Source organism: Canis lupus, chromosome 8 (genome assembly GCF_003254725.2).
Source record: "Canis lupus dingo isolate Sandy chromosome 8, ASM325472v2, whole genome shotgun sequence".
Lineage (NCBI taxonomy): Eukaryota > Metazoa > Chordata > Mammalia > Carnivora > Canidae > Canis > Canis lupus.
Genome location: NC_064250.1, coordinates 4,370,001 through 4,395,703, shown reverse-complemented (window position 1 = coordinate 4,395,703; position 25,703 = coordinate 4,370,001). Strand labels below are relative to the sequence as shown.

Genomic DNA, 25,703 nt, shown 5'->3' with positions numbered 1-25,703 from the left:
CATTTGAGAGAGAGAGACAGAGAGTATAAGAGAGAACACACACATAGGAGCAGGGGAATGGCAGAGGGAGAGGGAGAAGACTCCCCTCTGAGCAGGGAGCCTGATGCGGGACTCCATCCCCAGGCTGGGGTCACAACCTCTGAGCCACCCAGATGTCCTTCGACCATAGTTTTCTTTTTTTCTTTTTCTTTTTCTTTTCTTTTTTTTTTTTTTTTTATTTATTCATGAGAAACCCAGAGAGAGAAGCAGAGATACAGACAGAAGAAGAAGCAGACTCCCTATAGGGGCTCCATGTGGGACTTGATCCTGGGACTCCAGGATCACACCCTGAACCAAAGGCAGATGCTCAACTGGTGAGCTCCCCAGGTGTCCCGACCATAGTTTTCTTAAAGATTTATTTATTTGTTTGAGAGAGAGACAGCACGAGCGGGAGGGGCAGAAGGCGAGGGAGAGAATCTCAAGCAGACTCCATGCTGAACCAAGAGCCCCACGAGGGCTCAATCCCACAACCCTGAGATCAGGATCTGAGCCAAAACAAGGAGTCAGGTGCCCAAACAACTGCACCACCCAGGCACCCCTGACCATATTTTTTAAAGACTTATTTTTACCTGTACCAGCCTCTTTGACTATGCTGGTTAATCACCAATGAGGATTTTTTTTTTTTTTCGTAAATGCCTGAAAACATCAATGCAGACATTTTCTTTCTTAATTTACAGGGTGGTTACCTTTAATATTTTACCTTTCAATTTGTCATTAATTAATTTTCCTACTGTATCTGTGATCTCCCTTCTCCCACAAGGATGCTGCATATAATTGGGCATAAAGGCTACTACTAAAGGAAGTGCAGCTCACACCCTGCCTGCCTGCCTGCGGCCTCATCCCAAACCCAAGGTAAAAACAGCAGCTCTAATTCCACCCTAACAAAACCTATTCCACCCCTTCCTCAAGCAGCACAGTTTGCATGAAAGTAATGGCTGCTCTAACCTCTCTGTTTACTCCTTGGACTGGTCAGGTGATCCCTGGTGGAGAGAGCTCTGTGTTTTAGATTCATGTTTCATTCTTTCGTCCATTCCATCTGGAATAATAGAAGCATCCTTTGGCTTCTCAGCACCTCACCCCCGCCTTTGAGAGTTTCCCCAAATGGGTGCCAAATAGTACTAACAGGCCAATGAATAAATAACAGAACACTGGTAACAGTCTGCCGACCATGGCGTCCCTCTGAGAGGGCAGGAAATGGAATTTCTGGACTAGTGAGGCCTCTGGTGGTACAAGAAGAGCTGTCGTTCATACTGAACATTTCCCTTCAGCCTGACAAGAGTCTAATCTCTGTGGGTGTGTCTCTGTCTCTTTCTGTCTCTGTCTTGCTCTCGCTCTTTTTCACACACACACACACACACACACACACACACACGCGCACATAGACTCCAGCACTGGCAGAGTCCATAGGAGGGAGGGCAATCCTCGGCTCATTTCATTTCTCACTCACTGCTCTGGAAATTAGACTCAGAGAGATCTCAGGAAGCACTTGGTCTTCACAGCAGGTCCAGACCAAGGACAGAAGGAGATGGGGCTGATGCTGGAGGTGAGAAGGTATCAACTCCTGAGTAAGGCCCCAATGTGAACAGATGCCTGGATAGAGGTCTGACAGGAGAGGGTGGCATCTAGAACTCTCATGGAGAAGAGAGGAGAGAAGAGAAGATGACCCCCCATACACACCCCGGGGGGGAAAGCTGGCATTCCCACAGAGGGTGAGACTCCAGGAACTCTGCTTTTTTCACCACAAACCCTGGGGTCAAAGGAAACTATCTTTAAAGGGAGGGAGGGGGTTCTAAGATCCTTAATCTTCTATGTCTCCAGTATTAGGATTTTGATTGGATGGTCAGCGGCTTCTACCATATTTTAATAAGAAACTATGTGAAATGACAACGTGAATGCAGTTAGCAAGTAACATCCCAGAGCCTAAGAGAAGTTGCAAAAATCTGCCCAAACAAAATGAAGCAGGAGACATTCACACACCTAGAAGCAGCATAGGGGAAGGGCAGAGGTGCCCGTCACCAGCAGAGCCCCCATCCTGCCCTGCCCCTGCCCAAGCTGAGGCAGCAGCCAGGACGCCCCCTAAGTCTTGGCTCCCTGGTGTGCCCTGGGGTGATGGCCTTACCACCCAGAGGGACCATGCTTATTATTGACCACCTCTTCTTTCTCTCCTGGCTTTGTCTTTTACAGTGAGCTGGGGACTGGGCAGAGGGAGGGGAGGTCCTGTTAAACCAGATGCCTTTAGACCATGGATTCAGGACAGTGGAGTTTCATCAATAACTTCATGGCGGTAAGGCAGGAGTTCCTTCCGGAGCTTTGTGTCCTCCGTGGGAGGGGATATAGACAGGGACAGTGCTAGCTCCCAGCAACCACTTCTCTTCCGGGGGCTGCTGGGGAACAGGTCCTGGCTGACCATACTCAAACTCCTTAAAGTCTTTCTTTGTCTGGGTCCCGGGGATGAGTGAGTTGACTTCTTTCTTAGCCTCTCCTCTTACAGCTGAACTAGTTACGTTGAACTGTTTGCAGCTCTCACAGTCTACCTGACTGACCCTTCAGCAGCTAAAATATTCAAAGCTAAAAGCCAGACAACAAGACATGAGACATTTCTGCCTGTATCTGGGTGTTGGTGCAAATGCAGCTGGTTTGCCCTTCAGGAAGCAAGGGTCTCTGCTGAGTCTGTAGCAATCACAAGGATTTCACTCACCAAAACGAGACAGCTTCCCCCACAGCTGCTTCCTGCAACAGCAAAAGGAGCTGAGCACGGTACCCACCACTTTACCTAAAAAATAAGAAGTCAGGTCCCCCAGTGCTCCTCCTTGACTGCTTTCCTGCTAGCCCCCACAGGTAAATGCTGTCCTGGGATTTTTTTCACTTTCACTCCCATGTATTTCTTTTACTTTAACCACAAATCTGTCTCCTCAATAAAAAGTGCATTATTTTGCCTATATTTAATCTTAAAATAAATAGTATCATACTGTGAACACTTTCCTGCAACTTCCTTTTCACTTTAACATTATAGTTGTAAGATCCATCCATGGTGAAATCTGTAACTCCAGTGCATCTAGTTATTTCAATTTCTTAGTCTGTTAAATCTATAGATACTGATTATCCCTATTACCTTACTTTGAGCTTTCCAATTTTGTCTAAGCTTTCGTTTTTTATTATTTCTTGATAACTCTTTTGAATTGATTCGATTATTCTCTCGTTTCTACTGACTTGGAAGTGCACATTTTATTTCTAATATGTAATAGTTGCCTTCATTTTTCAAATGTATATGTCACAAAGTTTAATATTATTCAGTATTGTTATTCTTCCCCAGCAACTCAGCTCCAGTTCCATTATTGGTGACTCATATTTTAGTTCCGTTTCAATTTTTACCCACAAATCAAATATTATTGTATTGCTTTATATGGCCAATATTTGCTTATATTTACACATTTGTTTACAAATTTTTTGAACATTATTCTTTTGCATCTCACACCTTCCTTTGGAGATCATGCTCTTTTTTCCTGCAAAGTTTATAAGTCTGATGATAGTAAATGCTCTCTTTTTTGGCTTGTCTAATAGTACCTTTGGTGTACCTTCATTCTTAAATTCCAGTTTGTAAACAGTTCTAGGGTGGCAATTATTCTCTCTTCGCATTTGAAGCCTTTATTTTATTACTCCACTGGCTCCTATTTCTTCAGCAAAGGTGTCTGTTGCCCATCTAACTGTTATTTCTTTTTTTTTTTTTTAAGATTTTATTTATGTATTCATGAGAGACACAGAGAGAGAGAAGCAGAGAAATAGGCAGAGGGAGAAGCAGGCTCCATGCAGGGTGCCCCATGCTGGACTCGATGCCAGGACCCCGGGATCACAGCCTGAGCCAAAGGCCAACACACTCAACCACTGAGCCACCCAGGCGCCCCTGTTTATTTCTTTATAGATAATCTGTCTTTTATTTCTGTCCTCTTTTAATACTTGTTTGTCTGTTTTTATAGTTTTATTATGGTAAATAAATCTATGGATTTATTTTTATTTATTCTACTTGAGATTCATTTTGCCTATTTAATCTGAATATTCATATATTTCATTAATTTGGAAAAATAATCAGATATTAGCTTTTTAAATATTTTCTGTGTCCCCTCCCCTGTCTCCTCTCTTCTGAGTCTGCCAATAGAAGAGTTTGAATCTCTCGTTTTATCTTGTCTCTTATGCCCTCTTTTATATTTTTTACCTCTTTGACTCTCTCTGCTGCATTCTGGGTAATGTCTTCAAATCCTGGGTGGCCTAGTCAATTGTCTGCTTTCAGCTCAGGTCATGATCCCAGAGCTCTGGGATCAAGCCCCACATCAGGCTCCCTGCTCAGCAGGAATTCTGCTTTTCCCTCTCCCTCTGCCCCTCCCTGATGCTCACCCACTTTCTCTCTCTATTTAAAAAATAAATAATTTTTTAAAAATCAAATTAATCATTTCTTAACCAATACCAAACTTATTCACTGCATTTTTAATTTTCAATCATTTTATTTTTAATTTTTTATTAACTTTTTATAAATTAACTTTTTATCAATTCCACTGGAATTTTTTAATAGTATGTTGTCTCTATCTCATGTTTTTAATGTCTTCTCTGGAAACATTTTAGACTTGGTGGGTTTTTTGTTTTGTCTTTTATTTTTTTATAGATTTTATTTATTTATTCATGAGTAACACAGAGGCAGAGACAGAGGGAGAAGCAGGCTCCTTGCAGGGAGCCCGATGTGGGACTTGATCCCCAGACCCAGGATCACCCCTGAGCCAAACCGTCCAACCCCGTCTGCCCAACCGCTGAGCCACCCAGGCTCCCTTCACAATGCATTTAAATGGGAATGTGTTAAATTGTATCCAGCATATCCAGGAAATTTGCAATGCGAGATTTTTTAGGAGTACAGCCAACATAGTGTTCTTCCAGAGGGTTTTAAATCATTCTGTTTGCAACGTGGAACAGTTTGGAGAGGAGAAACCCTTCGAAGCAGAGAGACCTACTAGGAGCCTACAGCAGAAATTTACACGAAAGAGGATAACGACTTGAAGAGTAGTGGTGGCAGAGATAAACAGAAATAGATGGATCTTGGAGATATTTAGTAAGTAAAATCAGCAAGGTTTCAGACATCCAAGAAGACATGTCTAGTAGGAAGGTTTTTTTGTTTGTTTTTTATTTATTTATGATAGTCACAGAGAGAGAGAGAGAGAGAGAGGCAGAGACACAGGCAGAGGGAGAAGCAGGCTCCATGCTGGGAGCCCGACGTGGGACTCGATCCCGGGTCTCCAGGATCTCGCCCTGGGCCAAAGGCAGGCGCCAAACTGCTGCGCCACCCAGGGATCCCTAGTAGGAAGTTTTAATAGGGGTCAAGAGGTCAGAGGAGAGGGCAGCCCCGGTGGCGCAGCGGTTTAGCGCCTGCCTGCAGCCGGGCGTGTGATCCTGGAGACTCTGGATTGAGTCCCACGTTGGGCTCCCTGCATGGAGCCTGCTTCTCCCTCTGCCTGTGTCTCTGCCTCTCTGTCTCTGAATAAATAATTTTAAAAAAAAATCTTAAAAAAAATAAAAATAAATTTAAAAAAAGAAGAGGTCAGAGGAGAGATTTCCCCTGCATAAGATCTTGGGAAGTCTCTGAAAAACTGGTAACTGAATTTGTTACAGAACTGACACCTGTTGGTGCACCCAAAGTCAATGTCTGAGACACCAGTTTTGTTTTTTTTTTTTTTTGTTTTTTTGTTTTTTTAATTATTTATTTATTTATGATAGTCATACAGAGAGAGAGAGGCAGAGACACATGCAGAGGGAGAAGCAGGCTCCATGCACCGGGAGCCCGACGTGGGATTCGATTCCGGGTCTCCGGGATCGCGCCCTGGGCCAAAGGCAGGCGCCCAACCGCTGCGCCACCCAGGGATCCCGAGACACCAGTTTTGAAGCAAAGAAAGTTTTATTATCAGACGGGAAGGCAGGGGTCACTCCCAAAGCTGCCTTGTTCTTTTGGGCCTAGGGACAGCTTACTATGTTTGGGGAGAGAGGGAGTAGTTAAGAGGAAGGTGAGGGGTTTCTTGAAACTCTGAAAGGGGGCAAACTGGAGGTAGGCGTTTTTCCAGAGAATGAGGGGTTGATCAGGATCTGGTATACCAGGTACATCAGATAACTTCAAGACAAATGTTACTGTCCAGTCCTCATTAGTTTTCTACAATCAGCGGTAAACAGGGAGTAGGAGTGAAAAAAGCAAAGTTAATGGTGGATAAGAGGTGCTAAGACAATTAAGTAGGGAACAAAACAGAAAGTAGACCTAAGGCAATAATGCAGCTAACAGAACTATAGCTCTGCCTATGCTTTCAAAGCAGGTCCAGGAACCAGGTGTCTGGACTCAAACTGACCAACGTAGATCACCTGGGAGGAAGTGCAGAGGGAAGAAAGGAAGGTCCTAGGAGCCAGCTTCCAGAAATACCAACATTTTAAGACCTGAGGGGAGGCAGAGGAAGCAACGGCAACTGAAAACAGACTGGAGCAAGACCCAGAAGAGAGTTGCGGCTTTAGCTGACGCCAAGAGATGAGCATTTCCAAAGGAAGCAAGTGTCCAGCAAGTGTCCAGTGAAACAGAGGTCCAGAGAAGTGACTGAAAACCGGGCATTTTGGTGACACGCGGACGGTGACCTTGGCGAGAGAGTCAATGAATGATGAAGGCCAAAGACGGGCGCGGTGCTCCCTTTAGCGACACCAACACTAAAATTGGAGCTTTACTGAGACTAGCATGTCCCCTACAAAAGGATGACACGCAAATTCGCAAAGCGTTCTATGCTTAAAAACAAAAAAAAAAAAGGAGTGAATTGGGGAGTTGAAAATGGGCACCACTCCATTGAGAAGTTTGGCCATGCAGACAAAGACAAAGAGAGGGCATCAGCATTCGAAGAGAAGGGCTGGAGCTGCCTTATTTTACAGGAGGGGAACTTTAGAAGACGGGAAGGAGCCTTCCAAGAGGGAGAAGCGATAAACCAAGAGGCCGGGTCGAAAGAAATCCGTAGCACGGGCAGACGGATTCTCTGGCTTCGCTACTGACCGACCCAGATTCCGACGCTTTGAGCCGACAGGCTTCCGGTCCGCGGGTCGGTCGCGGCTGCTGTTTCGTTCCGTTTCTCCACTAAAACTTTCCCTCCCCGGCCCGCCTCCCTCCTTCCTCCGCCCACTCGCCCGCCCCCGCCGCCCCAGGGCGACGCCGCGGCCTCCTCCGGGAATCCTTCCGGGTCGCCGGGCGGGGCCACGCCCCTTCCCAATCCCGCCCGCCCCCTCCCTCCCTGGAGCGCGCTGCCCACCGACGCATGCGCACAGAGGTCGCCTTCGCCGCCACGCTTGGGGCCTCCCCCCTCCCCGCCCTCCACAACTGCCTAACACGCAGGCGCGTTAGGTCCCGGTCGCTATGCGGGTGCTTGTGGGTGAGGGAGGGCGGGAAGGGCCGGGGGCGGCTTCGCGGAAAGGTTGAGACCGAGGTTGGGAGGTGGGAGGCGCGTTCTGAGGGAGGGCGCTGACCCGCGCTCGGGCGATCGTGCACCGGCCTTGGCCTCCTGCCTCAAGACGCCGAATCTCCCCAGTCCCAGGGCCCCGAGTCTCCTCAGCACCGCGAGCGGGGGCGAGGAGGAGCGGAGCAGAGGAGGGGGCCGGATGCGGGGACGGAGGGCGACCCCGAGAGAACAAATACTTTGTATTTTCTGGTCAGGTGGCGGGACGGGCTTCATTGGGACGGCCCTGACCCAGCTGCTGAGAGCCAGGGGCCACGAAGTGACTTTGGTCTCCCGAAAGCCCGGGCCCGGTCGGATCACGTGGGTATGTCCGTCCTCCGGAAGCCGTGGGAAGGTCTGGCTTGGCGGCGCCCCCGCCCACAGAAGAGCGCTGCGTTTTCTCTAACAGGATGAGCTCGCCACGTCGGGGCTGCCCCGCTGCGAGGCGGCTGTCAACCTGGCCGGGGAGAACATCCTCAACCCCCTCCGAAGGTCAGCCGGGGCCCTGGAGCGGAGATCCTTCAGAGCAGGGGGAGGACGGCGTGACCCTGATGAGAACCGGGAGCCCTGGAGAATGTCAGATTGAGAACGAAACTACTGCGAACCACGCATCGCTCCCCGCTCCTCCCTCCACACCCTCCTGCCCTCCTGCCCTCAGCTGTTGACTTTCATCCTCACTTATACTCAGGATGCCCAAAACGTATACCTTTTCTTTCTTCAGGAGAGATGGACCATTTCTCTAAGCCACAAGGCAGGGGTTTGCTAGAAATGGGTCTGGATGAGCCCCAGGGAAAGAGGAAGGGATATGTTCAAGAATGTATTTAGTGGCTTATTTCCCTCTTGTTTCTCCTGCAGATGGAATGAAACCTTCCAAAAAGAGGTTCTCAGCAGCCGCTTGGAGACCACCCAGATACTGGCTAGAGCCATCAACAAGGCCCCTCAACCCCCTCAGGCCTGGGTCTTAGTCACTGGTGTAGGTATGTCCCAAATCACCACCCTTTATATTAGCCAGAGGAAGAGAGGTTGCACAGTGAGGGGCTAGCTCAGGCTCTTCTAGCTGTGCATATCCCAGAGCACTGGTCTTATCCAAGCATAGGAATTTCCTAGGCCCTCAATCCATGCATATTTCTCCAGGCCTTTGCATACTTTCACTGAGAAACGGGGATCTCTAGAGGAAGAGGGGATAGTGGCACTGCTCCCGATGCCTGAAAAAGTCCCAACTGCTGCCAAGTCCCTGCACAGGAGGACTTGTCACACCACAGTTCTTCAGGAACAGAACTCCTGATTCTTGTATTTCACCATTGAGACTAGATAATTACAAACAATTTTAGAATATATATCAGCCTCTATTCTAAGTGTTTTACACATATGACAGTGTTTAATCCTCACAAGAACCCTATGAGATAGCTACTGTTATTATTCCCATTTTAAAGATGCAAATAGGTTATATAACTTGCCTGAAGTCACAGGCTTAATAAATGGTGGAGCTAAGAGTAAATCTCAGGCAGCCTGGCCCCCAAGTCTTTACTCTTAACCACTACACTCTAGCAGCCCCTCAGCTTAGCCCTGCAACTAAAGATAAGTTACCCCAGGGCAAGAACAGGTCAACCCATGGAGTAGCTCAAAGGGAAAAATAAGGCACTGTCTTCCCATGGGAAGATCCCAGGGGGGCGAGGAACATCGGGTGCAAAAAGCCAGCCAGGACCAAGGACACTGGGGCAAACCAGTGCTGTTCCACCGGCAGCTTACTACCAACCCAGCCTGACTGCGGAGTATGATGAGGACAGCCCAGGAGGGGATTTTGACTTTTTCTCCAACCTGGTAACCAAATGGGAAGCTGCAGCCAAGCTTCCTGGAGAGTCTACACGCCAGGTGGTGGTGCGCTCCGGTGAGAACCAGGGGCCGGGGTTGGAATGTCTTCCCTGGGCGGGGGGAGTGGGGGAGCTGAGCTTTCAGAGAATGATTAGAGGCTGCCATTTCTGGCCAGCCTGCAGGTGGGAGGACCGAAGGCCCCAGAGAGCCACACCCCTCAGCTGCTACAGAGCTAAGTTGGCATTGGCTGAGGAGCCTCCTGCATCCTCCCTCTTGCCTGCTCTAGGGGTTGTGCTGGGCCGTGGGGGTGGTGCCATCCATCACATGCTGCTGCCCTTCCGCCTGGGCCTAGGGGGCCCCATCGGCTCGGGCCACCAGTTCTTCCCCTGGATTCACATCCGGGACCTGGCAGGAATCCTGGTCCATGCACTTGAAGCAAGCCACGTGCAAGGGGTCCTGAATGGAGTGGCTCCAGCCCCCACCACTACAAATGCTGAGTTTGCCAAGGCCTTGGGTGCCGCCCTGGGCTGCCCAGCCTTCATTCCTCTCCCCGGCATGGTGGTACAAGCTGTCTTTGGGCGAGAGCGTGCCATCATGCTGCTGGAGGGCCAGAAGGTGGTCCCACGGAAGACACTCGCCTCTGGCTACCGGTATTCCTTCCCAGAGTTGGGGGCTGCTTTGAAGGAAGTCGTAGCCTAAGTGGGAGGCTCCTGGCAGGGCCTGCAGCCTGTCCTTCTACAGAGGCTTGCTGGTTACAGACTGAATAGGTTCAGGTACTCCTCTGAGACCTGAAACTATCTGGTTCTTAGGGGTTCCTCACCCTGCCCTCCTCCTCATTGCTCTGTTGCTCCACCTTATTTAACTGATTGTCCACTGTCTCAAGGTTGCAGTCTCCTCAAATTGGGTCCTTAACCTCTTGACTCCTTTTAAAAGAATTTCCAAGTTTGGTTTCCCTTCCCTACATGTCCCATTACTATCCCAGTTATCCTTTGTGTTGTGTAGAAAATGTTCTGCGACTGAGACAATAAAGATAAATTATCTCACAGGCTTCAGTTCACCTCTCTGGCCTAGATTCTCCTGGAATTTATGTCCAAGAAAATGCCAGATGACTCTACATGGGGTTTTGAATGTTCTAATGGACAACATCTCTCTCTCTCTCTCTTGGTTCCTCCATTGCCAAGAGCTGGTAATAAATCCAGGGCATGAGGTTATAAAGGTGGAGACTAGAAAATGAGAGAAATGATGATCCATTTCCAGTAGGTTCTCTGGTCACCCTGCATACTTAATCCACACAGTGTCATTAGGGTACCATCAGAGGAAGAGACAAGGCCCCAGTCTAGAACAGCCTTCAATCTCACTGAACAGCAGTGAATTGATAAAGCAATCACACGCTGGTCTCCTAGATCATCAAGCTGCGGTAGGACAAAGCCAACATCCCTGTCTATAAGATGCTTAGGACTTACCTCTCATCTGATTGAGGCCACTTAGGCATTCAGGGTCCCTAGGACAAAAGGGCAGAGGATACCCCTGGCCTACTGCCCTGGTTATCTGCCATAACTTAACCAGTAGTTTCCCTAGCCCAAATTTGGGCCATATTAACCAATCTCCTTTCTTCCCAGAGGACTATGGGCTCTTTGAGTCATTGTCACTTCCTAACTAGCTTCTTCCCAACACACTTGCCCCCAGCTCAGGTCAGTACAGGCTAGTGGTGTAAAACACCACTGGGGAGGAAGGGTGAAGACACTGGGACCCTGAGACTCTCTCCATTGTCATCCAGCTCCCCACATTAGTTGCTAGAGTGAAGAACTGAGGTGGCAGTACTCAACTTGCTGTGCCACCCAGGGAGAAGTCACAGCCTGAAAAGGACCATGTCCAGGGATCTACCGCAGAGCCCAGACAGTACAGAATCCAGGGGCACCTGTCCTACTTCTTTATCTGATCTTGGACTCTTCAGGAAATTGGTGGGCTCTGCATTGTTCCTGAGGGAAGGACTGGCCTCAAAGGTAGAGGTCACAGAAAAGTACAGTGGGGGGCTGTGCTAAAGGAAGGTCTACTGACCAATACTGTCCACAGATGAAACTGTACAACTTGGAGGTAGTCAGTTTCCTGGCACAGGAGTTTAAGCAGATAAAGGACAGGATGTAGGAATCAGGATGGAGAGGCAAAGTCCTTCTGTGACAGTGGTTGATCTGGTGGCCAGTCAGGTACCTTCCAACTTGGGATTCTTTGGTTTTCACTTTCCAGAAAATTGGTTCATCTCCATATACCTCTATAAACCCTCCCACCCCCAAACACACACACACAAAGCAGAAGTGGGGCTCAGTTTATGGAACATGTGTTCTGTAAAGAAAATGCTGGGGTCAGATCACATTAACATTGTCATTGCAGAGCATGGCTTCATCAGTTTGGTGAACACTCAACACTTCAACAAGTGCATCTAACCAGGGACTTTCTGACACATTCGTTCATCTGTAAACACTTGAATGCAACAGGAGAGCTGCCATTTATAGGAACCCTGAGAGTATTTTGGTAATGCAAACAGTCACCCCTAATTAACTGTTTTGTAAATGTGGATTTGGGGGATTGCCCAAAAGGGACGCAGCCATTATAGGGCACGTTATACTGAGGACGCAGTGTTAAAATCTAGGGCCTGGGCCCTGGGGACAGAGGATCCTCAGCTCTGGGAAAGAGGTTTTGGTTAGGCAGCCTGTACAGCCACAGACAGACACACCTGAGACTTGATGCAAGTAACTTTCCTCCAAGGAGCTTTCCTCTATGTTATTTCTCTTCCCAGCCGCCACTTCTACCCCTGATTTACAGGCAGAAGTAAAGGCCAAGCAGCTCCATCAAGGTCACAGACAGACATAGCTGAGACCAGAAGCCAAGTCTCCCTCCCTCTGCCTTCTCCACCAGCTCCCTGCTGCCCCACTGTGACCCAGACCCCATAACACTACCCTCCCCGGGGCCCAGCATCCCGTTCAATGCACGCAGGAGCCCAGCCAGGCCTGGGAAGAAACCTGTCCCCGTGGCCATCCAGAGCCACAGCCAGGGGAAGGAAAGGCTTAGCTTCCTTGCCACCTGCTCTTCGTTTGCTACCCACCTCAGCCTCCATTCCAAATTCAGTCTGAAGGAGGAGCTGGTGGTCCCCATCTTCAGGACCTGCTCTTCCCAGTGGGCCCCCACTCCCTACAGAAACCCTGTACGGCAAGGTCAACAAGTTAAGGCTGAGCAGAACCTCCTGAGAGCTATCTGAGGTCCCAACTCAAGATGAAATCAAGTCACACCAACTCAGAGTGAGTCTAGGTCAGGGTCTGAGCAGCACAAGGACCCTCACAGAAAGAGCTGAGCTGGGCCAGGCTAGAGCTGATGGGGTGGCAGCCACTCGGGCAGGTGAGGCTCAAAAGTTGAGGCTCAGCAGGGCCTCTGAGAGCTGGTTGATGTCCCGGCAGTATGGCTCCCGCTGCAGGATGAAGTCCACCTTGTGGTCCTGGCCCCAAAACACCTCCAGCAGCTGACGCCGGAGCCGCTCTGTCTCCCGGGTCTTGCGAATACCACCACTGCCTTTTTCCTCCTCCTCTCTCCCTTGCTGCTGCTGCTGACCGTGATCTGTGAAGCCCCTGGAAGGATGCTGAGCCTTAGAAGCCCCCTGTGCCCTGGGAAGAAGCAGAGGGAACAAGAAGAGCGGATGAGCATCCTGAAGGGCTCAGCTGGGCGATTCCTGGCTTGGGAGCAGGGGCTGGGGACACCAAAACACAGTCCTGAAGTTCCCCCAGCTGACCACTGAGTGGCAGTATCAACCCACTTCTCCACTGAAGGGAAGCCCTGTCACTATTAGGATCTAGCTCTAGTCTAAAACATTGATTGCTTACTTAATGGTCCAGCAGACGGTGTGCTAATAAATTCAACTGACTGTAAGTAAAAGCAACCCTCTTCCAAATAACCCACCAAAACTACAGATTAGGGGAAGCTTCCCTCCCAGCCAAGAGGGCCTACGTCAGGATTTCCTGTCAGGATTTCCTGAAAAGCGGTTAAAGGCCAAGCCCACGGCAACTGGAACCACTACAGAATTAGTGGCCCAGATGAAGTCACACTGCCTCCCAAGTCTCCAGGTCTGCAAGGAACCTGCAGACAGAGGGCCAGGGCTGGGGGCTGCCTAGGAGAACCTGGGGCATTACCTGACTGGCTTCTTCAGGAACTCATCCAGCGTGGGGCCATTTCGCCCTAATGGGTCATCAGGAACCATGAAGAGGTTTCCCACAAAAGTGAAGGGCAGCAGGCTGGGTGCAGAGAGACAGTGTATGATCACAGAGGGGCCCTTATGAGCCTCCCAGACAGCTGCCACCAGCACCACCAGCCGTCTACTGGCCACCATCCTTCCAGATAATATCGAGCCCCTTCCCAGTCTTCACCCAGTGGCAGAGCAGAACCGGTTTAGAGAAAGATCTGACTATGCGCCCTGTCCTCAGGGGAGGGCTCCCTCACCGCTCCCTGATGATCGCCATCCACTTCTCAGACTCCTCCGCAAGGTCCCGGAACTGATCATTGGAAACAATGACCCCATCGGTCTCTTCAGCCAGCTTCACCATGAACCTGTCTCAAAAATCACAGCAGCCGTTCTGGGATTCTCCAAGGGCCCAACCCCAAAGAATATTATCAGCTCCCATAACCTACTTCTGGGGATGGAGATCTGCCCCCTCCCACCTCACCTTGACCCAACCACCACGTGACTGCCAGACTCAGGTGCCACAGGTTAAAGAGGAAACAAAGACGAATCCAGTGTTGTGTCCCAATGGCATCCCCTCCACCCACCACAATCCTCCACCCAACACTTTGTGCCTCATTAGTGAGAGACAATGAGATCTGGCCCCAGCTCTGTCTTCCACTCTGCCCCACCAGTCAGTCACAAGTCCATCATGTTTTCCCTCTGAAAAGCCTTCCACTCTACCCTTTCCTCTCCATTCCTACCATTACTCAGAGCTATTTGAACACTGCAGCTGAGACACTGCAGAGTCTCCTGAGAAGGGGATCCCCTGACCCCAACCATTTACCACCCTCCAGTCTTTCCTGACTTCCCCTAAACAAACCTCTGCCCTGCTTGCCCTTTATCTGCCGAACAAAGTCCATATGCCCAGGCCTGGAAGCTGAGGCCTTCTAGAACCTAGCTGGAGCCACCCTTACAGCCTTTTCTCTCCTGATATTCCTAATGTACTCTCAACCCTGCCAAGATCAATGATCAGATAACACCCCGTTCTCCAAACATGTCCTGTGCTGACTGCCACCATGTTTCTCAAACTATTCCCTCTATCTGGAGGTGTTTCCCTAACCTCACTGATGAACAGATTCATCCAGGGAGCTCTTAAATCATCCAGGGAGAGATGCCTCGACCCCGCTTTAGTAATTCTAATTCCACGAAACTGGGATAGGACTCATGAGGCAGTGGATGGGGGTCTTTGTTTTTTTTTTTTTAACAGGTTCAGAAACCAAAAGATGGGGGCACTTGGGTGGCTCAGTACTTGAGTATCTGCCTTTGCCTCGGGGCGTGATCCCGGGGTCCTGGGATCCTGGGATCGAGTCCCACATCAGGCTCCCCGCAGGGAGCCTACTTCTCCCTCTGCCTCTGTCTCTCATGAATAAGTAAAAATCTTAAAAAAAAAAAAAAGATCCAGCCCATCAATCAACAATCATCAATGATGACTGTTGTCATCAATCAACAAAAACTGGCCAATCCCTCTCTTCCCACAAAACCAGAAGGGGGGCTCTCTGTCCTCCAAGTTGCCACTGTGTTTGGTTCAGGGTTTGTGTGGGGTCTGAAGTCGATGATCAGGCCCTCCCTAATTCCCAGCATCCCCACCTCCTGCTGCAGGCCATGTGCCTACTGCTAGCTGCTAAGTGAGCAGGTGGTATTTGAAAGATAGTGTGGCATACAGGAGACTAGTGATCAGGATTCAGGGTAACAGATGTCTGGTTCTGAGTTTCTGTCTGGGAAACAAATGAAGGACATGACATATAAATGTACATGGTATCGTACAATATACAAAAGGTATTTGCAGGTTAAGGGTATTTTGCTATCGTGTTATATCATCTGTTGCTCAGCTGTACTCTTTCAGTGAGCCTATGCCACGCACCACTGTGTCACCCATTGTAACCAGACAAAATTCCAAATTCACATTGTGCTGTCTGCCTACTGGGACCTACATAACTGTACAGACACGTGCCTTTAAAATTCATTACAACTGACTCGCTCTTCAGTTTCAATTCTGTGTCAGTGCTGGTGTGGAAAGGTTCCATATCTTGGATAATCTGTGAAATCTAGACATAAAACAGAAGAGCAGTGGGAGAAAGTGAACTGCCTTTTTATAGAATACCATTTGCTTGTTAGGGAGAAAAAGTTAAGTATTCAAAAATGATAAAATATATCATCACTACAGTTTGAAAACTAGTCTCTTCTTTAACACTAAAAATCCTAGAGAATAAAGAACTTGTAGTTGTAAAAGATTTTAACTTGTTAATTAGGTTTTAAAATCTGGATGTGAGGGCGATCTGGCTGTGACATCTGTCACCCCATTGATCGCCAGGGTTGATTCGGCTGATCTGGCTGGCTAGGCGGGTGTCCCCTTCCTCCCTCACCGCTCCATGTGCGTCCCTCCCGAAGCTGCGCGCTCGGTCGAAGAGGACGACCATCCCCGATAGAGGAGGACCGTTCTTCGGTCAAGGGTATACGAGTAGCTGCGCTCCCCTGCTAGAACCTCCAAACAAGCTCTCAAGGTTTTAAAATCTGCCCACGTCTGGGGTGCCTGGGTGGCTCAGTCGGTTAAGCGTCCAATCTTGATTTCGGCTCAGGTCATGATCTCAGGGTCATGGGACAGAGCCCCGCATCAGGCTCTGCACTCAGCGTGGAGTCTTCTCCCTCTCCCTCTGCTCCCCCACCCTACCCCCCCCACTCCCCACGCTCCCTATCTCTAAAATAAACAAATAAAATCTTTAAATTCTGCTCATTCCCCACACTGGGTGTGTACCCAGCGGAGGGAATGTGCCCTGTATTTTTCATTTAAACAATTTGACATCTTTAAGTTCTCACTTTTCCTTTGCCACGTAACAACCTTGGTCAAGAGAGTAAACTCTCTTACCCTGTATCTCTAATTCTGTATGAGAGATGCAACTCACTACCACACTTGATTGGTAAGTGAACAGTTAAGAAATATCACTGTACTCTTAAAAAAAAAAAAAAGAAAAGAAATATCACTGTACCTTTGCCTAGCACCTTGAGTGAGGCAAGCTCTTTGGCTTGCTCCTTTTGATATTCACAAGGAGGGTGACTGCATGAAGAGGACCCAGAGATAAAAAAAGTTAGCCCACTAAGAGACTGGTGTCCACAGGCCAAGTCAATGAATAGTACAATATGGGGCTCAAATTCAGATCTTCCTAAGATCTAAGTCTTAGGAAGTCTAAGTTCAGTGATCTTTCTATTAGACCATGTTTTGTACAGTCTTAGCATGCATGGCTTGTGTCTCTTCATTTGACTTGTGATTTTGAATGTTTACTCTGGTGCTGCCAGAATGTTGTGGAATTTCTCTTCGTGTTTGGAAATCTGTGTTGTAAGAAGGTACCTGTCAGTTACTTACGTCACCAGCTAACATAAATACAAGACATCACTCAGTTTGATGAATGAAAAATGAATGAATGGGCCAACACAGTTGTCTACCACCTGCCTCATCGCGCCTGCAGGGCAGGTTTACTGGCCCATTCGTACAGGCACACGGAGGAATAACTGGCCATTTTCCCGTTACCCAGGCTTAGACACAGCACAGACAGGAGCTTCTGTCTCTCCCCCAGGCGCCCACCGTGGGAGGGGCCTTGAAACTCAAGACTGGGGCCAGGAGAGAAGCAAGTACCTATCGTCATAGGAGGAGATCCTCTTGCCATCCATGACTCGGGAGGGAGTGAGGGAGAGCAGACTGAGCGAGTACAGCTTTTGCAGGAAGTGGCCCTCTAGAGAAACAGAGGAGCACAACGGGGTTATCCTCAAGCTGAAGCGGGGCCTCTCCCAGGTTACAAAAGACCAGGCCCAACTCACCTCTGACCTTGGCATCCTTACTGAAGCGCCACTGAGGCACAAAGACAGTTATGTCACGGTGACCCCGGTCCCAGAAGTACTGCACAGCAATGGCAATGCCCCGACTGGAGAAGTAGTGCTGGAGGCCATGCCTGCGGTGGGAAGGGGTCAGCACTCTAGGGCCCCAGAGCAGGGGCCTCGCGGCCCATGTCCCCAAGGTCAGCAACACTGCTTGTAGCATTCCCCCTCCCCAGGATCCTCAGGCCCACCGGGGTACTCACACCATGGCCACATTGCTGCCATCGATGACAATGTGACGGAGGTCCGGCTGGCCAGGCACATTGGCGAGGCACAGGGTGAAAGGGTCCTGCAGGGCCTCCTGGAAACGCTGAGTGCCAGTCACCAAGTTGCCCCCTCGAGTGCCTCGTTTCCATGGAGACCCACGACCTCGAGCCACCACCTGCTGCTTGTCTCCCCTGTCTCCTCGGTCCCCACAGTGCCATGGGGGTTCGGGTGCAGGCGGAGGGCTAGGCACCCTTGGGGGTGAGGCTCTCCCATTGTGTAGCCGCTGGAGGAGGGAGGCTCCCCGGGGCTGAGCTGCCCTCTGATAGGGGCCCTGGGCCCCAGAAGGCTCACCCTGGACACAGAACGAACTTCCTCTGTCCTGAGGCATCCCCTCTTGCCCGAGGGCCTTTGCTGTCAGAGGTCCTACCTGCCCTGGCACTCCTCCTTCTGACTGTGATCTGAAAGCCCCTTCTTTCTCCCAGGCCCCTTCCCCAGGCAGCTCCTTCCACCCCAAATCCATCGCCCTGGGAGGACCCTGCTTCCCTCCCTCCTTCTCCATAACATGTCTCTCACCCCTTGACTCTCGCCACCCCATAGGTCCAGGGTCCACGGACTCCCTGTCTTCACTCAAGGGAGCTCTGACTCCCTGGTACTGAGCACCCAGTGGGCCTGGGCTCCCCCTATCCCAGAGGGGTGGTGCATGGGGCCCCTGCCCCCTGGATGCCTCCCGCACCAGGCTCAACAATTCCTCCTGGACAGCCGGGGGCAGCTGTAGCAGGGCCTCTCTGTGGGCATCCCCACAGGGCTGCAGCAGGGCAGAGAAGTCTCTCAGCACGCCAGCACCCTGAGAGGCTCCAGGGGCTCGCCCTGGCCGAAAGTCCCAGCTCAGCCGCTCCACCAGCTCCTCCACTCTGCTCTGAGCCATGACAAAAGCCTCGGTCAGGCCACTGACCATCAGCGAGCCGGGCGGCCCTGGCACCAGGTGAGCTGTTGTGCTCCAGACCAGACAGTCAAGGAAGAAGCCCTGGGCTCCCAGGAAGATGCAGTGCAATTTGGGTGGGTAGTGGACTTCATCCTGCAGCTCCGGGCTGCAAAGACCCTTCAGGAATTCCTAGGGGAGCAATGGAGGAGTGGGGGGAGGGGGGAGAACGAAAGGAAAAAAGGAGATTGCTGGAATTCTACATGGCCCAGTAGCCTCTTTAAGCCCATTGCACCCCCGCCCCCAACCAAGTTCCAGGAAGCCTGGACAGAGCAATGGAGCCCCACAGATCCTGAAAAAGGTAAGGATTAAAAAAGGGATCAAGAATCTACTTTTCATTTTTAGCTGATAGTCTATGGTTCATACTTCCATTTAGAACTTGACTCAATTTGAGATACTATTATAGTTAACTGAATATAATTAACGAGGCTGTCTCTCTAAATATTTATGCGTATATGTATTGTTTATTTCCACCATAATGATTGTCATTGCTAACTTTTGCTGAACTCATGCTTTATCCCATTCACAGTAAGCCTAATGAGGTGGACACTGCAATTATTCACATTTCATAGATAAGGAAATGGGAGACTCCCCCACAGGGCTGGTAGGTGGTGGAGCTGTACTGGAACCTCTGGTGGAAGGAAGCAATGCGGCCTGGCCTCCCATCCCCCAGTGAATTCCTTGGTAGGGCCTGCTTGCCCAACTGGATTATCTCCAATCTCCCAAACAGCACAGCTGATTTGAGTGGAATCACCTGTCTAAGTCTTGGCAGAACCTGGCTCAACACGGCTGAAATGAAACCAAAACTCCAGATAAATACAGATTTGCAAAGTCCCTCAAAGCTCAGAGCCACTGAGGTTGCCAGTAAGACAACCAAGGAGTGGAGAGATCCTCCCCAGCAGCCCCTCCTCTCCTCTGGCTCTGTGTGGGGGAGGGAGTCATTGTTCCCGAAGGGTCAGAGAGGGGTGTTCACCTTGGCTCTGCTGGCGTTCTCCTTGGGGCCCTCCAGCTGCAGCCAGATGTGAGGGTTCTCGGGACAGTCCTTCGGTAGGACACTCATCCCCACGCGGAAGATACGCTCCACGTAGTGTTGCTGCTCCCGCACCTTGTCCTCAGCCTCCGCAGACACGGCAAAGCGATCAGGGGACGGGGAGCCGGCCCCCCAGGTAGGCATGGCTGCCTGGCCACCCAGCCCTGGAAGGAGGGAAGCCAGCTCAGCGCCTCCTCATCCCCTCAAACCAAATTTTGCTCTCCCGGCCTACAGCAGCTATCAACAGGTCGCACCTAGTCACCAATCTAGTAAACAACCTGGGTCCGTCTAGGAAGGGAATGTCAGATTATCCAGAACCGAGTCTTCTCTCCGGAGAGGAAGTCCTGAGCACACAAGGCTGCCTACTAGGGATGGGCATCTGGCCTTTGGAAAAGGCTGACCACAGCCCCAAGCGGGAAGAGTGGGGGGCTCCAGCTCGGTCCGGAGGCCAGAAGTGCACAGATGACAAAACTGTTCCTCTCCTCGGGGTCTCCGCAGTCTCCGGGTCCAGCGCGGCCTCCTACGCACGGATCTGGGGCTTGACTTGGCAAGTCCTCCGGAGCCCCCGGTCTGCCATTTCCCGGGTTCTAGCCCCTCCCACCGCCCCCTCCCTCCGCGGCCCGCAGCCCGTCTCGGTGGCGCTCCGGCCCCGCCCGGGCCCCGGGGCCGGGCCGGGAGCCGCCCACAGCCGCCGCCCCCGGCCGCCCCTCCCCCCGGCCGCTCGGCCCTGGGGCGTTGGGCTCGGCTCCCGGAGCCCCGGCGCGGGGGAGAGCGCGCCTACCCGGCTCGGCCGCCCGCTCGGGCCTCGGTCCCGCCGGCGCCGCCCGGTGCCTGCAGGCCCCGCGGAGAAGGGCGGGACGGGGCAGAATCTGGGCGGGCCCTCTCGGAGTCCTCCCCCAACGGGGACCGGTCTGCACGTCGCGAACAGCTTTTTGAGTCACTTCCTGGCCCGGGGTGGAGTCAGCCAGGCCCCCCCCCACCTCCACCCCCGCCCTGGGCCGGCTCCGGGCCCTAGCGCGCGCCAGCCTCCGGGCTCCGCCCCGGCCCCGCCCCCCGGCCTCGGCCCCGCCCCCGGCCCCGGCCCGCCCCGCCCACTCGCCCGCAGTGCCCGCGGGCTCCACCTCCCAGCCTGCCTGAGCGGCTCGCCTCTGCCTGTCAGTCCGGTTTCTCTGCGTTCTGAGCCGCTGTTTCTCGGGAGAGAAGAACCGCTCGTTGAGAGCTGGAGGCGAAGAGGGCCTTAAAGGGACTAATCCAGTACCCTCAGATGAAGATGTGGAAGACCAAAGAGAGGAAGAGACTGGCCCACGGTCACAAGATACGGATACCGTTGGCCCAAGCACTTTCCACCCAGACAGTTGTAGGGAAAAGACAAGGGCGCCCACTTTCTTCCAGCCCCAGAAAGGGGCCACGGAGAGGGCTGTTGACTAGTGAGGGATTTTGAAGATAGATAGGAGGAACAAGGAGAAAGAAGGGGCTGTAGGGCTGTCTTGTGCACACGTGCACACTCACACACACACATTCCAATAGGCACATGTACACTGTTAGATGCATAGCAAGTTCTCTCTTGTCCCAGATGCCGCCTTCAGAGCCCTCCAGAAGGGCTGCCCTGGGCTCTGGCTGTAGCCCTCCTGAATGGCTGCTTCATCCCTCCTCTCCCTCCTGGAGCCCAACTGCTGCTGTCACTTCATACCCTGCCAAGGAGGAGGGAACTGCAGTGACAGCAGGAGAGAGAAGCAGGACAGACAGAGTCGTGGGGCACAGAGAGGTATGGAGAGAGATGCTGAGCCCAGGGAACACGGAGCCCCAGAGAGAGAGGGCTGAGGGGCGGAGCTAAGGTAGTGAGAGTCTGAGGGAAGTGGGAACTGAAAGGAACAGCAAGAAGGGGCAGGAGACAAGAGGATTTGTGGGTCACAGAGCCCCTCGGCCATGCTGGGAGCAAAGCGACACTGGTTACCAGGTCTCCTACTCAGCCCCAGGGTGCCCTTGGCACTGATGCTCCTGACCTTAGGGTGTGGATGGGCCCAAGAGGGGGCAGAGCCTGTCCTGCTGGAGGGCGAGTGTCTGGTGGTCTGTGAGCCTGGCCGAGCAGCTGCAGGAGGGCCTGGGGGAGCAGCCCTGGGAGAGGCACCCCCCGGAAGAGTGGCATTTGCTGCAGTCCGCAGCCACCACCATGAGCCAGCAGGAGAGATCAGCAATGGCACCAGTGGAGCCATCTACTTTGACCAGGTAATCCCCTTGCCCTTGCCCTTGTCCAGACAACCTATAAGGACCTGGAATCCACCGCCCAAAACCACTTTGCTCTTAGGGAAAAGTCCCCTTCTGCAACCAGCTGCCCCTCAACCCTACTGCCTGGCTCCTTTCCCTACACTCCCACCCACATCCCACCTTGTCCTTTCTCACCATTTCGTTTGAATCTGTGCATTCCTCCCTGTTCTTATCTCCTTGCCACCCTTTCTTTTCCTTACTCACTGCCCCACTCCACAACCTAGTGGTTTCCTGAACCCTACTCAGCAAAGTCTACTTCCCACAGGTCCTGGTAAACGAGGGTGGTGGCTTTGACCGCGCCTCAGGCTCCTTCGTGGCCCCTGTCCGTGGTGTCTATAGCTTCCGGTTCCATGTGGTGAAGGTGTACAACCGCCAAACTGTCCAGGTGACCTGTGTGCTGGGGCCCTGTCGTGGGTCAGGAGGGGAGGAGAGGGAGGGGGAATAAGTGGAGTCCAGCTGACTCATAGGTAGACCCTCCATTGATGGGGTGGGGAGGAAGCGGGTAGGAACAAGGGAGGAAAGGGCCAGCCTAGCAGCGAGGGTGGAGGAAGTAGAGTCCAACAGTGACCACCTCTCAGCCCTCCTACCAGATTGTACTGAGCCCTTGGGAACTGTGAAAAGTTCCTGAGAAAAGAAGAACTGAGAAAAGAAGAAGACCTTGGGAAAGTGGGGTCTTGGGAAGAGGGCTGCGGAGAAGAGCTAACTGGACTCACCTCCCCAGGTGAGCCTGATGCTGAACACATGGCCTGTCATCTCAGCCTTTGCCAACGACCCTGATGTGACTCGAGAGGCAGCCACCAGCTCCGTGTTACTGCCCCTGGACCCCGGGGACCGGGTGTCCCTGCGCCTGCGTCGGGGGAACCTACTGGGTGGCTGGAAATATTCGAGTTTCTCTGGCTTCCTCATTTTCCCACTCTAAAGGTTCAAGCCTTTCAAGGACCAGAATCTAACCCCTGACCTCTGACTTCTGTCCTCTCCTGCCCCTAAAGCAGCATCTTTGGGGAAGAAGAGAGGTTCCCTCTGGCTGCCTATATTCAACCTTCTTGCATGGGACCCTGTGCCTAACACCCAAGGTGAAGACTAGAGCTGTGGTGTCTGGGGACCTGGCCCCTCTTACCTCCCCTCCCACCCCCAGGCTCCCACTGCATCTCTTTGTGCCTGCAGGGTTTGGCAGGTAGGGAGGCCTGTGCTACTTTGCAGACTCTGCTCTTCCTGTTCCTCCACCCCCAGCTTTCTGCTCAGTGCTATTTGGGGACAGGTGGCACAGGTGAGCCTGACAGGCCCCCACAGGGGCCCAGATGGACCAGCCTCAGTGTAGCCTGCAGGCTCCTTCCTATGAGGTGTGCCAAGCATCACAGATCTTGGCCAGCACAATCAGAAGCTGAGCCAGCACCATTGGGCTAAGGCAGCAGAAGAGTTGGGAGGGCCACAGAGTGGCCCAGAGCCTGTGGCCAGTGGGGCAGGAAGAGCTTGTGCCCAGCCTGAACACAGTATACGTGTTTCATTGACATTGGGGCAGCCAGCAGGCAGTGAAGCCAGGTATCTATCTGTTCTAGGTTCCAGATGGACTCTGGCCCTCCCCTCCCCATCCACGACATGGGGTGTGTATGTTTGCTCTAGCCAAGAGTGGGTGTACTGAGCTTCTTTAGACAGCTGGGGGTAGGGGTAGAAAGTCATACATGAGCAAGTATAGATCTCCAGGCATGGAACATGTCAGTGACAAGGCCACCACCCAGAACTGCTCCACCTTTGTGATCTGAATTTAAGCCACTCCATACTCTGACAGCCACCTCCGTCCTCCCAGCTCTCTCAGCTACCTTCACTGTACCTGCTCCAGACTATCCCTCAGACTCTCTTCTTTCTCCTGATTTGTGCTGCCTTGTCCTCCTTCTTAAACTTCCCACCATCTTGGATGTGACTCATCCCTTCAAATGCTCTCCTGCCAGTATTATAAAATTTCTCTGTCTTACCATGCTGTCCCGTTCTCCCAGTATGGATGAACCTATCAGTAAAGCAACTAGAGAATGATGGTCAATGGGAAACTGCAGGATCACTGAAGAGACAAGATGCCATTACAATTTGGATCAGGGGTTACAGGATACAAGCAGGTATGTTGTTGAGAAGATAAATGTAAACTTGCATATTCAAGTCAAATAAAAAAGGAAATTAGTAATGCTTGCATTAAATAGGAAATACCAATGTGAATTTGTGGTTTTCAAAAGAAATAATTCTCTCAAATGTCGCTAAAGCAGCCTGGAAACAACATACATCAGGAAAAATCTGATATGCATTCTTAGCACCTAGATTTTAGCACCTCAAATATTATTCACCCTTAAAATAACTCAGGGGGCAGAGCTCCTGGCTGGCTCCATCAGTGGAACATAGGATCCTTGATCTCAGGGTTGTAGGTACATACCCCACATTGGGTGTAGAGATTACTTAAAACTAAAAATCTTTAATAAGCAAGCAAACAAATGAATAAAAAGAACTCCGTGTTCCTTGGAGAATAGCTCCATGTCTTAAATAACTCTAGGTTTGGAACATGTTGTTAGGGTGTCTCGGTGGCTCAGTCCATTTAGCATCTGCCTTCAGCTCAGATTGTGATCCCAGGGTCCTGGGATGGAGCCCCGCATCAGGCTCTCAGCAACATGGGAAGCCTGCTTCTCCCTGCCTTGGTCTCCCTTCTCTCTCTCTCACTCTCTCTCTCTCATGAATAAATAAATAAAATCTTTAAAAGAAAAAAGGAACATGTCAATGACAGAAAGCAAGGATACTTTTTAAACTATATAAGGGAGAGCTGAAAAGACAGGAATCCGTCTTAAAATGCTCCCACCTGACATGTTGTGACAATTTGATCATCAAAAGAAAATAATAGGGGTGCCTGGGTGGCTCAGTTGGTTAAGCTCCTGCCTTCAGCTCAGGTCATGGTGTCGGGTTCCTGGGATCAAGCCCCGCCTCAGGCTCCCCACTCTATGGGGAGTCTGCTCCTGCCCTCTTCCCCTCCCTCTGCCCCAACCCTGCTTGATCTCGCATGCACTCTCTCTCTCAAATAAATAAATAAAATCTTAAAAAATAAAAAATGAAATAATATAATTAATTGGAACAAGTGAATTTTTAAAATCCGTACTCTGTAGCAATATTCAAAAAGAAAAAAGTCACTATAAAGTGTGCAAAAAGATAGTTAATATACCAAGTGGAAAAGAACAAATATAATAGTGTATTTTTAGTTAATTCTGATAAGTAGAAGAGTATAAATATAGTAGGCATTTTATCTCTTCATAAGGCACACTCATTTCTCTTATCTGTTTAAGTAGCAAGGGGTGAACATAGAGCTGTGAGTAATTCCAGAGAAAGTTGGAACTGTATCAAGAATGAAGAAGACTGATTGGCACCATCTGGTCATATATTACAACTAGGAAGAAAGGGAGTCCAACAGTGTGTTGCAAGATGATGAATTAGCCAAACATCCAAAAGATAACTGCTCATAGCTCAAACTTGACCCATCATCTCCTGGGAAAGGGAGCCTCTATAGTACAATACTAATTACAATGAGATTGCAGTAACAGTAAACGCAAAATAATAACGGCTTAACCAAGAAAGATTGTTTCTGTCTCACATAGAAGAATTTGCAAATAAAGAGTCTAGGGCTGGCTCGCAGTTTATGATGATCACAGCTGAGTTTCCCTTCTTGCCGTTTTACCAACTTTAGCATGCTGCCCTCATGGCCCAAAATGATTCCTTGCACTCCAGCCA

The 25,703-nt window shown here is 50.9% G+C and overlaps 3 protein-coding genes and 1 non-coding gene across 13 annotated transcripts in view; 3 read left to right on the top strand and 1 right to left on the bottom strand.

Moving 5' to 3' along the window:
• The first annotated feature begins 6,732 nt into the window (after positions 1-6,732).
• LOC112658123 (U6 spliceosomal RNA) lies at positions 6,733-6,836 on the top strand. The gene has a single exon (XR_003135525.1). It is a non-coding gene; the product is annotated as a U6 spliceosomal RNA (small nuclear RNA).
• A 515-nt stretch (positions 6,837-7,351) lies between these two features.
• On the top strand, positions 7,352-10,383 carry SDR39U1 (short chain dehydrogenase/reductase family 39U member 1). 4 transcript variants are annotated; one of them, XM_025442459.3, is made up of 6 exons: positions 7,352-7,463; positions 7,745-7,851; positions 7,936-8,018; positions 8,382-8,503; positions 9,271-9,414; positions 9,691-10,383. In XM_025442459.3, exons 1-6 carry the CDS (start codon positions 7,448-7,450, stop codon positions 10,035-10,037), a joined length of 819 nt encoding a protein of 272 aa, XP_025298244.1. In that variant the 5' UTR covers positions 7,352-7,447; the 3' UTR covers positions 10,038-10,383. The 4 variants fall into 4 exon arrangements, with proteins under 4 accessions (XP_025298244.1, XP_025298243.1, XP_048968980.1 ...); XM_025442458.3 differs by having other exon boundaries at positions 7,353-7,463; positions 9,625-10,383; XM_035719744.2 differs by lacking the exons at positions 7,352-7,463; positions 7,745-7,851 and having other exon boundaries at positions 7,948-8,226; positions 9,625-10,383.
• Positions 10,384-11,647: 1,264 nt separating this feature from the next.
• The window catches only part of KHNYN (KH and NYN domain containing), a 19,678-nt gene continuing 5,622 nt past the window's right edge, over positions 11,648-25,703 (bottom strand). For 2 of the 7 annotated variants that reach the window (XM_035719741.2, XM_049113022.1), the window contains 7 exons: positions 19,629-19,849; positions 17,673-18,787; positions 17,413-17,543; positions 17,231-17,327; positions 13,821-13,928; positions 13,514-13,615; positions 11,648-12,991 (listed from right to left, as the gene is read on the bottom strand). In XM_035719741.2, coding sequence (XP_035575634.1) covers positions 12,736-12,991; positions 13,514-13,615; positions 13,821-13,928; positions 17,231-17,327; positions 17,413-17,543; positions 17,673-18,787; positions 19,629-19,849 — 2,030 coding nt within the window. In that variant the 3' untranslated portion in view covers positions 11,648-12,735. Of the gene's footprint in view, positions 12,992-13,513; positions 13,616-13,820; positions 13,929-15,553; positions 15,648-16,586; positions 16,655-17,230; positions 17,328-17,412; positions 17,544-17,672; positions 18,788-19,628; positions 20,298-20,466; positions 20,624-25,703 lie in introns of those variants that run through there. The other 5 variants (XM_025442457.3, XM_035719742.2, XM_025442453.3 and 2 more) reach the window with 5 other exon arrangements.
• CBLN3 (cerebellin 3 precursor) lies at positions 20,863-24,143 on the top strand. The gene is made up of 3 exons (XM_025442461.3): positions 20,863-21,911; positions 22,216-22,335; positions 22,672-24,143. Exons 1-3 carry the CDS (start codon positions 21,612-21,614, stop codon positions 22,867-22,869), a joined length of 618 nt encoding a protein of 205 aa, XP_025298246.1. The 5' UTR covers positions 20,863-21,611; the 3' UTR covers positions 22,870-24,143.